Source organism: Strix uralensis, chromosome 11, assembly GCF_047716275.1.
Source record: "Strix uralensis isolate ZFMK-TIS-50842 chromosome 11, bStrUra1, whole genome shotgun sequence".
In the NCBI taxonomy this organism is placed as follows: Eukaryota; Metazoa; Chordata; class Aves; order Strigiformes; family Strigidae; genus Strix; species Strix uralensis.
In genome coordinates this window covers 3745680-3758259 of record NC_133982.1, presented here as the reverse complement: position 1 = coordinate 3758259, position 12580 = coordinate 3745680, and the positions used below count along the sequence as shown (strand labels likewise).

General features: G+C 42.7%; 1 protein-coding gene across 3 annotated transcripts in view; it reads left to right on the top strand.

The window, feature by feature from the left end:
- HCN4 (hyperpolarization activated cyclic nucleotide gated potassium channel 4) overlaps positions 1–12580 on the top strand; it is a 106806-nt gene that overhangs the window by 18414 nt on the left and 75812 nt on the right. For all 3 annotated transcript variants that reach the window (XM_074880212.1, XM_074880211.1, XM_074880209.1), the window contains exon 2: positions 11978–12401. In XM_074880212.1, coding sequence (XP_074736313.1) covers positions 11978–12401 — 424 coding nt within the window. The remainder of the gene's footprint in view (positions 1–11977; positions 12402–12580) is intronic.

Below are 12580 nucleotides of genomic sequence, written 5' to 3'. Positions count from 1 at the left end.
GCAACACGTTCTGTCACTCTGGCTTTCTCTCTCCTCAGTGAGCACGTGGTTTAGGAAGTTTTGAGCCTTTAGAGTAACACAACTTTGAATATGATCATTACAGCAGACCATTCGAAAACCCCAAACTACCTTCTATTACCTCTTTCTGGCAGCTTTTTGAATTCCCATCCCGCCATTAAGCAGGAAAGAGGTTGAACTTTTTCTCCCTGCTCCATCTGGCATATCCAGGGCTCACGCAGAGTGGTAGAAATAAGCGTGCATGGGTGCTGAAGTCTGGCAGATGCTGTTGCTTGTCTCAAACATAAATCCTAGTAACTCTGAGTCGAAGAGAGCACGTGTGCCTTACCCTACAAGCAGAGATGTATCTCACTAAGTCAGTTGCCTCATGTAGCTGAACGACAGCTGCATCAGGTTCAGGTTTGATCCATCCTCAGGCACAGGGACCTCTCCCTCTGTTTTTTGGTCTTTCATCATAAGGTAACTGGATGTAAATGGCCAGCTGCTCAGCTAAACGACATACATAGTTGTTTCTAAGGCTGCTTAAGCCCACTGGTGACCTGTGTGGAGACGGTTGTCCTGGTGGTGTATGGTTCAAAGGTTATGGTGGGTACCCCAAACCTGGGTCTCTAGGAGCTTCTATGAGAGCCTGGATGTTGTAGTAAGAGACTTACTGTTTCACCCTGCTTTCCATTTGGGGAGACTGGAGCTGTGATTCCTAATCATCACCAAGCTGTGGCATAGCAATACCTAGGAGGAACATTTTTAGCATCTCAGATGGCTAGAAGTCTTTTTCTCAGCCTGGCAGATGACTTAGCTATCTGCTGCATGCATTTATCACCTCTTTGTGGACTACTGGAGAGCATGAGGGCATAAATTTGTCAATCCAAACAAAACAACAGCTAGCAGAAAGCAGAGCAATGCCCCCTCCACTGTCCACCACTTTCTAAACTCTGATTCTTATCTAGTTATGGGACTCTCTGCCCTATTTTAGTGTTTAATTTTAGTAAATTGGGTTCCTAGTGGTGGGGCTGACATCCTCATCTCATGTAAATTCATATTATGTCAAGAGAGCCATGTTAGTTAAGAATCCAGCCTCTCATCTTTGTAACTTACCAAGAAGATAAATTGGTGGAAGATACCTGTTCCATCAGTTGGTGTCATATGTCATCTGCCACTCTTGCGGTAGCATTTACACTGAACTAATATACACACGTACATATATCTGTATCATCTGTACAGGTGTAAAGTCTGTACCTGCAGCACTGAATCCTGTAAGTGTGAGCCGCTGTTAATACTCTGACAAGTAAAGGTGAAAGATCAGATTCAGAGAAGTAGTCTTTGAAACCTCTACCTGGATGTCTCCGAGAATTTGGAGTTTGGTCACTCTGAAATAAGATACAGTTGCTTTCCTTCATGTACTTGGGTACAAATCAAACCCTTGGCCCAATATTGCTGCTTTTTGAGACAATTCAGAACTCCCTAGTGCTGATCTACCTTTCTAACAGACTGCCCGAACATTTGAATTTGACTCATGCTAGATGTTGGATATGGGCCAGGGCCTGAACTTCATCATGTCACAACTTAAGCATGTCTTAAGGCTTTAGTCCTTCACATTCCACAACATATTCATGATGACTTGGAAGCTGCAGCCTTTATTGATCTATCCGTCTCTACAACAACAACAAATGGCACGTTTCCATGGCAATAGGTCCCCCTAAAGGGGCTTCCTTCCTTTCCTCAGTATATTGGTCTTTTTCATTATTAAATCATCACAGATAAATGCACACAGAGGAGGGTCAACCTCTGGATCAATGGACAGCAAACAAAGAGGAACGTTTCCATATTCATACAAGTGAGAGATTTCAGAAGATCAAACAATGCAGAATTGCCAGGCTCTTAGCATGTCAGCTCATACATAATGCATTCTGGGAGCTCTATGAAATCAATACACATCTAACGCGTTGAAAACCTTTGGGATTCAGCGTGGGGGGGTGGGGCAGCAGAGAGGGGAATCAAGAAATATTTATGAGTGCAGTAGGGTGGGATATGAAGAGAGGGTTAATCTCGCTGGCCCAGGCTTTCTGCCATGAGTGTAGTTTTGGTAAATGCTACAAAGAGAAAATTGTACTTAATTCTTTAACTCTGGGAGGATGTGGTGTTGCAGGTTGCTTCTGATAAAGTTTGATGAGACAACCACAGAGTGGAACACATCTTATACACTGATGTGGCTCTGTAGCAGGTAATCCCAGACCACCAGCGGCTGGTGTGCGATCTATCTATACCTTCCCTCGACAGGGAGCCTGAAATGGTCTAATGATCCACCTGTAGGGAGAGGAGTCCCTCCAGACAGGTTAGAGCTTGGTTTGCCTGTGGTTGCATGACCTGGTTTCCTTCTAGAGGAAACTTGTGCTTATAAATCTCCCACTAAATCTGCACCATATTATCTTCCAATGGTGTCTCCAGCCACTGCTGCATTGAATTTCCACTGCAGAACAATTTATATCTTTAATCACCTCAGTGGTGCTATGAGAACAACAATAAATTGTCTAGGTTCAGTGTGTAAATGTTCTTCCTTTGGGCCTTCAGAAAAAGAGGGAATAAGCTTTCCTACAGGTAGTACCCACAAAAATTTCACTGCTTTTTCAGCTTGTTACAGGGGAATTCTCCATGAGCTAGTACTAGCTCTACCCAGGCAAGTGAGAAAATATTACTAATGCTGGTTTTAGTCGGAAATGGGATGTGTGCTCTATTGGCCTCCATACTCCAAATTTAGAGCTGGAACAAATGCAGTCTCTTGTGGCTATCTGTTTCTGTCTGTGTGTTCCCCAAAGGGGGAAATGAAATCTTGTTTATTTTCGCTTTTCTGGGAAGATTGGGTTCTAAGTATAGATTTAAGATATGGTTTAATTTGTTAGGTTGGTATCAGCAGGCAGGAAAGCACCAGGAGTTGAGAGTGGTCAATTGACTACTTCGTGCAGAATTCACCATGACTTTTCTTATTCTTGTGACATGTTTATGTTTCAGCATTATTGGAATTGAAGTGCAGGAGCATATTGTTTCTGTGTGATACAGTATGTCTGTGGACATAGATTGAAGTGTTCCAATACATTTGCATTTATTGAATGGCAGATTGCACATAAAACTCTTGAAAATGCTTATACAATTTCTATTAAGCACACTGCAGGGTTAGGTGGTAGACATTGACTTTACAGATTAGATGTCTAGAGTTTTCATTATCCCAGGACACATGCAAACCAGGCAGCAGCACTGTAGCCTCCATGAACTTCTCTGTCCTGACATGCCTCAGCCTGTACTGAAGTGACAGGTTTGCTCAGTCTCCATGAAACTGAGCTTAGTGATACCACTTGCTGTGTAGTTCACATACACCGTATGGCATTTGAAGGAACTTGAGTGAAAGATAGCACTATCTAGTAGTTAGAGTGCTGTTGTCCTAGCCAAGTCACTTAAATTCTATCAGCAGCAGCTTCCCTGTCTGAGTGAAAGTTAAATACACTTATGAGAAGGGGTGTCATCAGCTCTTTGGGATAAGGTTCCATTTATTTTTTTACATGCTTGAACAATATTTTTAATGTGGTTTTGGTTCATGACTGGCACACTTCAGTGTGAAGATAATACAAAGTGCTTAGGTTTTCTGAGGCAGCAAAACAGGAAACAGTGAAGTTCCAACAAAGTTGCAGAATGTCAGGGCTATCTGCCTTGGCTGATTCACAAAGCCTGTTTTAAACCAACTAGGTTGAGGCCATAGAAATGTCTCTGTCTTGATAATTTAGTTTTTGTGCAGGACAATCACCACCAGTTTCTTGGTGGCTCCTCTAGCAGCTCCTGTAGGCAATGCTGAGTGTCCCAGCTATCCCAAAGAGCCCTGGAGGAGAGATTTCCCTGGAGGTCCCAGCAAGTGGCATGTTCTTCCTCCCTGCAGAGGCTAGAGCCCACACGAGGCAAAAGCTTTGCCATTTCTCCTTAGCTAATACTTGATGAAAAAGGCAACTTCCCTGGTAATGAGCTCATGTTGCATTTTGCAGTTTTTAACCAGAGCTGGTGGGAAGTGCAAGGTCCAAGGCTTTTATAGTCGTGGCAGTAGAAGCCGGGGCTCCTCTGAGGGGGCTGCCCACTGCGGTGCTGTCTGTGGTCCACTCTGACCACGCTGGCAGCAGGGGCTGTGTCAACAGCAACCAAACTCAGTGTCTATTCAGAGCATTGAGCTGTTTTGTAGTTCAGACTACCCTCAACATAAAGTCTGCTTTACTAGTCCTCAATTCTTTTGAATTCTGTAAAAATCTCCATCACATAGAATCATAGAATGGTTTGGGTTGGAAGGGACCTTTAAAGGTCATCTAGTCCAACCCCCCTGCAATGAGCAGGGACATCTACAACTAGATCTGGTTGCTCAGCTCTGACCAGCCTGGCTTTGAATGTTTCCAGGGATGGGGCATCCACCACCTCTCTGGGCAACCTGTGCCAGTGTTTCACCACCCTCATTGTAAAAAATTTCTTCCTTGTATCTAGTCTAAATCTACACTCTTTTAGTTTAAAACCATTACCCCTTGTCCTGTGGCAACAGGCCCTGCTAAAAGTTTGTCCCCATCTTTCTTATAAGCCCCCTTTAAGTACTGGAAGGCCGCTATAAGGTCTCCCTGGAGCCTTCTCTTCTCTAGGTTGAACAACTCCCAACTCTCTCAGCCTTTCTTCATAGGAGAGGTGTTCCAGCCCTCTGATAATACTTGTGGCCTCCTCTGGTCTCTCTCCAACAGGTCCATGTCTCTCCTGTGCTGAGGACCCCAGAGCTGGACACAGCACTGCAGGGGGATCTCACAAGAGCGGAGGAGAGGGGGGGAACTCCCCCCTCGACTTGCTGGCCACACTGCTCTTGATGCAGCCCAGGGTATGGTTGGCTTTCTGGGCTGCGAGTGCACATTGCTGGCCCATGTCCAGCTTTTCATCCACCAGTACCTCCAAGTCCTTCTTGGCAGGGCTGCTCTCAGACCCTTCACCCCTCAGCCTGTGTTGATACCGGGCTTGCCCCAACCCATGTGCAGGACCCTGTACTTGGCCTTGTTGAACCTCATGAGGTTCACACAAGTCCACTTCTCGAGCTTGGCCAGGTCCCTCTGGGTGGTCCCCCTGGATGTCACGCAAATCTTTATCTCCTTAAGAAGCCTGACAGTATAGTGGGTATATTGTAGGTATTATCAAAGAACTAATAATCTAAGCTAACCCATATTGATATAATGCATTATGTTTTGTAAGTTAAAGAAAGGGCATAATTCATAATGTACTATGTTATAATTGGTTAAATGCATCAATGCCTCAAATGTGTTGTTTGGAAATTGTCAAGTATTATAGCTGGAATAAAAATAACACTAAGTAATGTTTATATTTATATTTTTACAATGGAAAAGAAAGGAAAATTCCCCTTTGCTGCTACTGGTCAAATTACAGGATATAACATGACTGGAAACCTCTTCTGAAACTAGACAACCATATTTTCTGGATAGTAGTTCTACCTTTAAATAAGTTACTTAAATGTTTAGTATCTCATAGCCTATCTAGTTGTAATATAGGACGATAATACTTTCTTAATTATGTGTGTTGAGATTTAATTAATGTATGGACATTACTTTGAAAAATGTTGATTATTGTTTAATAATGTAGTATTAGATTTAAAAATTGATGATAAGGAAGCCATAAAAAGCTAACATGCTACCTTGCTTGGACTGCAAATGCCATTTTAAAGTATTGCATAAGCAATAGCTTTCTTAATTTTCCACTCACCAAAATCCAGTAATTATATTTTAAGGTAATAATATAAGCATATGTGTTAAACTCGAAGCACAGTATGGAATTCTGCACCGTTCAGAGGGGATTAGGTGAGCAATTATGTAGATTGGGGATAATCTAAGTCAAAGGCTAAATACAGACCTTGGAAAATATCTTGCCTCAAGTAAAACTGACAGCTGAATTCAGTGAAAATTTTGTCAAAGACAACACACGTGTTTTAAGAAATCTAGACGCAAAGTGCTCCAAGGCATACACCTTGTTTGCAGCGGACGCTGTACTGTGAGATATCCCTAATCATACACCTGCTTATGCAAGCACTTAAAATTCATCACTAGCTAATAGTCCTTTTGCTCCTGATAGGAAAGTTAATCACATGCAGAACTGTATCCCATCTTAGTAACTCACTGAGAGCGCTTACACTCTGACGCCCAGCTGAGGCATCGTGATGACTATGGCAAAGAAAAATGAATATTTCAGACTACCAGCTGTACAGGGCTCCCAGTCCTGCCTCCCTACTGTCCTCACGAGGAGGTGGTTGCAACATCTTCCAGACCCATAGGTGCAAGTAATCCAAGTGCAGCCTTTAACCGCTGTATCAGCCCTGGGTGTGTCTCCACTGTCTTATTTTCTATGTCTTTGCACAGTAACAACAGGCAGTGAAGTTGAATTTGGTGCAGCCCATGTTCTGTAACAGACAGGGACAACCACGGCTGAATGAGAAACAGCCAGCGCTGCCGAAGCAGGCACCCAGGGAATTCTAGAGGAGGCTGGGACACAGCAGAGCTCTTTTCCTCATGCTGTCGTAATGCATGGCTAATTATCAGTGCTCTCAGGGGTTTTATTCAGGATGGCAGAGGATACATATTATTTGCATAGATTGGTCAGAAGGAATTAAAACTGTTTATCTTATTCTTTAGCTAGGTCCCCCTAATCACTTCCCATTATATAGCACGCAGAATATTTTTGTAAGTAATTTGACTCTTTTTTTGGTGGGTATTCATTTCAAAGAGGTTTTCAAGTGCACAGGTATTTGAATAACTCCCTATAAATAAATGAATTCTTCTAGCAATTGAATTCTTGGACTCGGTAGCTGTTAAGTGTCCTTTAGTGTGTTTAGGAGCAATGAATCACCATGTTCCTCCTATTATCTCTGTGAATAATGCAAAGTTTGTAACTCTCCAATAGAAATACGCCTACTCATCTCTGGGAGAAGTAATGCTTCCAAAGACGGGGAAGGATGTCGTCCTGCTTGTTCTCTTTCGCTCTCCTCAGTGTTCAGATACCCATGTGAATGGCTGCTTTCTGGACTAAACTTTCCTCCTACCGTTGCTGCTCCAGCCACACTGACATCCGCTAATGCTCTTTACAAAAGATGATTTCTATTTCTAGCCCGACTAGCAGTCCTGGGAATTAAAGCGCGACCTCCTTCCTGTCAGGATAGTTGCTGGTGAGCACAGCAGTGTGTAATTCAACATGCAATCCAGAGCGGGGGAAGGGAGCTGCGCTCCGGAGAAAAGGGCAGAGTTTCATCAGCTTTGTGAAGGAATAATGTAGCAGTTCCTCCCCATGGAAAGCAGAGGCTGGGGATGTCATTTGTGACTCAGTAGGTGGCACTCTGTTTCTTGAGTCAGCACCCAGCCGGTGCTCCTGCCTGGGCTTGGGAAAGCAATTGGGTTTGTCTTTGGTTTTGGTTTTAGCAAGATATGTTCATTAAAGATCTGTTCTTGTAAGGTTAGGAAGGTTGGCCACGGTGTCTGAGCTAAATTCTGTCTCTGGTGAGAATATCCTGGCTCCCTGGCATTTTCAGTTAGATGCATTTTTATATTTGCTTCCTCTCTGTGCACTTTCAGGCAGCGCCTCAGTTCAACCCAGAGTTGGCTGCCTTTCAGCAGAAGCTGAAAACATCCAAAAAGCTTTTTTAATTTAGAGATGAGGTTGCTCAAGTCTGTTTTCTCTTGACAGTGCAAACACTACAGAGCAAGAACAGAAGTTAAGGCCACAGATGTGCCCCACTCAGGGGCAGGTTTTGGCTTGCCATACTGACACAGTAATGCTGACGGGTCTAACCTCTGCAGTTCACTGTTGTCTCTCCAATTGGTCACAGTCCTTCCTGAGCTCATGCACTATAATTGGTTGTACTGCATCATGGAATAGTTTTGAAAAATCAAGGTTTATTTAATTAAAAAAATGACATCCGAAAGCAATATTCTTAGCCTGCTGTTACATTATGCACTAGACAGAACAGAAAGATGATCTAACTTTCTGGTCAAAAACCACAAACTAATACATACAAAGCGTACATACTGTCAAATCAACTGAGTGACACCAACTATGCTTAAAAAGTGTGTATTCTTGAAGTGTCTTTGCCACACTAATTCTCAGACGCATTCTGTTACAACTAAATAATATATTAGGAATGAAAAGATCAGAGATAGTGGTGTTAAAATGTGATTTTCAGATCTAAAAATCATGCATAGAATAGGATGTAGTATAAAAAACAAGTATGTTTGAACAACACATCTGGTTTATATAGTGCTGGCAGTTCCCTGTGCTGTGAACTGTTCAGTTGCTCTGAGTCAACTATAATAAAACAATACATTCATATTAATTTTTTATGTAGGCTTTTGAAAACAGGAAGAGAAGTAAGAAGAAAACAGGGTATCAGAGGAAGATGTCCATGAGATGCATCTCTGTTAAACTCTTTTTCAAGTCATATGAATAGTTCCAGATCTGGTTAGACTCAAGAATCAAATTCAGGTCCTAACCCTTATTTAGCCTCAGACTTCTGTGGATGAATCCCATTCTCTTAATTTTGCCATGAGGCTTCTCTATCTGCAAGACAGGGATAATAACTGTCTGCCTCTCGTGGGTACAGCGGAGCCAATTTCATCACTCTCAGCTCTGTGGAATCCCTGGGTGAAAGGAACAACAGAAGTACGGAAAACATGGGTTATTAATAGCTGGTGCTTGCCCTTACATACATCACATGCACCGTTAGTCATTCTGGCCAATAATTTACAGGGAATGAAAAGATGTCCCTCAGTGTAAATACAAAATGACACACGGATGATATTAGACCTCTGAGGTGTTGCAGTCCCTGAGAGTCTTTCCAGTCTAAATCTAGTGATGCCATCCTGAGCAGATCATACTTCATATGGGTAAAATTAAAATGTGCAGGAGCTGTGGAATCTTAATAGTTAAATTTTTACTTCTAGGCAGTTTACTTTGTAAAGGCAGTTGAATTTCCTGTGCTGCAATTGGTGTACAGACCAAATTCTTGGTGGTTTTCAGCTTTTTCTGCCTCCATCGTAGAGTCCGAAGGTTATTTCCTCCCTGACACCTTGGATACCCTTTTATTAGCAGGGGTGTATTGGGTACAAAAGTTTTGTAAGTGATGGCTTTAAAGGTCAGAACTGAGGGGAGCCCGTGACAACAATCTTGAGGCACTAGTACACCCTTGAGGAGAACTGTGGCTTAAGAAACACATAGCAATGAATTTTAGCACTTCATCTTTGCTTGCCCACATTGCAAACCATGATTCTCTGTGGGCAGTTCAGCAGTAATAGGAGACTGGGACTGAAGAGCATGTGTGAAGTGAATTTGAAGATCTTAGAACTGGAATAGCAAGAAATGTTGTAAATCAGGATGCAGGACAGCTGAGCGTGGTGTGACCATGCTTGACTATAAGAGACTGGGGTAGCAGGAAATGCTATAGTCAGGCAGAAAGCATTTTACTGGGGTTGTGTGTGTAGAAAACATCTGACTTAACTGTGAGCCATCCTAGCCACTGTTGTCATTGTTCTCAGTTGCTACTAAGTATTGAAATCACCAGCCAGCATAAAAATAAGAGGCACAAGAATCCAAAGATCTCTGGAGAAAGCCACTTACCTTTACATCTGTGCATGTCTGGCCATGTCTGTCTCTTGCCATTAATTTGAAACTTGGGGAAAATAATTTTCTTTGTGCATATCTCCTTCTGTATCCCCTAAGGCAAATTAAAGATGGCTGGGAGGTTATTTATTTTTGGTAATAATATACACACTGCTTCCAGACTTCCTGCTATTGTGTGATTATCTAGATTAATTGACTAGGAAAGCTGCAGCATCATCTCAGGCCCTTAATAAGGAAGACCGCAACATGGATTTATACGGTATTAATGCATATTACTGTGTGACATGGCCTTGCTCTTAGAAGCTATGGACAGATCTCATTGCTGACTGTCTACCAGCACCAACTGTAGCTTTATGCTAAGTGAAGGATTGCATGCTACCTTGCCTGCAGGGGCATGGCACCTTGAGAGCAAGAAAGAGAGAGTTGATGACATTTTTAGAAACCTCATTAGTGGATAACTTTGCTCATACTGAAGTCAGTTCCCATCAGTACCCCTCTGCTGAATGTTTCTGAGCATTGCTAGTGTGCTGCTGGTTTGTGACCCTATCTGTACGTGTGTAATAGCTGGAATCTTAAACATGCTTTTAGGTGCATTAAAGTGTTACGTTCTTAACAGGGAGAAAGAATCTATACAAAGAAGGCTTTTAAGGCATATTCTGCCCTTTTTGTTTTCCTGCTGAGAGTTTAACGAATCGGTGTAGTTGCCTCACTGTAGTGATAACTGTTCTGCAGCAGCTCAGTCTGGTCCAAGGCCCAGGCTTAAGCTGAACAACTCTTACCAAAGATAGATTTTGAGGCTCTTTAAGGCAAATCTATTTCTCCTAAAACATTTCAGTGATTTTGACTGTAATCTGTCAGACAGTTAGAGAAGCAGCTTGTGTGTGTCATTTTTCAGCAAACTCAACAGTTTCTTCCGTTACATCATCGTAAATCCAGAGTCACTCTGTTGACTTCACTGCTATTGAGATGACTGGTTTAAAGGAAGGCTCAATTCTCTCCATTGCATTAACTTGCTGTCACCTTTTTTATGGTCTAGAACATTAGGCTTATTTGGTACTCAAGAGATTAATAATAATATAAACACCATGCTAATTTGTGTGACTGACTGAAAGAGCCACTGCAGCTTTCTGAATGTTCAGGTTTAAGCAACCAAACCCGATAACCATTTTTCTCTGTGTACTTTGCTCATTTGCTGTGACAAGTGCATCTTAATACAAGTTAATTATGATACCTCACAATATTATACTAGGTGCCCTGTAGTATACAGTGTAGAGCTGATGAAATCTTGGCAAGGTGAAACCACAATACATTGGCATCTCTACACATGAAACATCTGGAGGGAACTGGAGCACCACAGTGTTGGACAGCGAGGCTCCTTTGTGAGATTCCTCAGCAAAGTATGAGACCCAGAGAAGTTCTTAGTCCTCACTCTGAGTGAGTTGTGGCAACACTGCGTGATTGTGTATCTTTTACACTAATACCTGGGGAAAATCTTAAAAAATGCCAAACAAATAAATTAGAAACTACATTCAGACAGTGTGTGCCTTCAAAAACAAAAATGAATGTTGTTGTAAGGCCCACTGGATAATATTGACTTGCCACTAAAGTGAAGATAAGCTTCTTGGAGACTGCTTCATGGAACAGTAGTTAAATGTTCATTTAGAAATTAAATAGATATTTCCAGGCACATGACTCTGAGCTTTACTGATCATTTCTGTATAACACAAGAATCTATAGAGTGTGGGCTAAACTCCTGAAGTCCAGGCTCAGTGTAAGCTTAGCTTAGCAAGAAATCGAAACTGAACACTGTGGATCACAGCACGGTCTCCAGTTCTATCCTGGTCCCAATTCTATCAGTGCTAGCTACTTCTAAAGAAGGACCAGGAGGTAGGAGCAAGCCTGATGACTTGAACCCCAAAGAGCTTTACTGGCATATGAACTCTGAGGCCTTCCAAATACTTGTTCTCTCTCTCTCTTTACGTAACAGTCGCTGTAGTAACTGCAAGTATGTCAGTCTTTTCTTGGGTGGCTCTGAAGTCCTGATCGAAGTTTTCAAGTGGGCATGTCCAGAAATTCCTTTCTGAACCCTCTAAGCCAGAAGATAAGTGTTCCTATGATCTTAAGTAGTTAATTAGCAGCTTGTGCACTCTGAGTACATGAGGCAGACTAGCAGAGCATAGGCAATGAATGACAGTAGAGATGTATAAAGCACATTAGCTCTGTTGACCTGGGCTCCCTGATCTCCCACTCTATAGCTGATCTCACATGTCTTTGTCTTGCTGTCCAGGTTTTATTGGGATTTGACCATGCTGCTCCTGATGGTAGGGAACCTGATCATCATCCCTGTGGGCATCACTTTCTTCAAGGATGAAAACACTACCCCATGGATTGTCTTCAATGTGGTTTCGGACACGTTCTTCCTCATCGACCTTGTCCTCAACTTCCGAACAGGCATTGTCGTGGAGGACAACACGGAGATCATCCTAGACCCGCAGAGGATCAAGATGAAGTACCTGAAGAGCTGGTTTGTGGTGGATTTTATCTCCTCCATCCCCGTGGACTACATCTTCCTGATTGTTGAAACCCGCATTGATTCTGAGGTGTACAAGACAGCCCGGGCACTGCGCATCGTGCGCTTCACTAAGATCCTCAGCCTCCTGCGGCTGCTGCGGCTCTCCCGGCTCATCCGCTATATTCATCAGTGGGAGGAGGTGAGCAGAGGCTGTGATGCACTTGCATCCTAAATCTTTTCTCCACTTATGCTGGTATTACACAAAAGTGCTTTCTTTGGATGCCCATTCTTCTACTTTATCCCAGTGTGAATGCTAAAGAATTGTGTCTTGATTCTAATGCTTTGCTTTTAGCAGGTTCCTGAGAGGGCCTTCAGCAT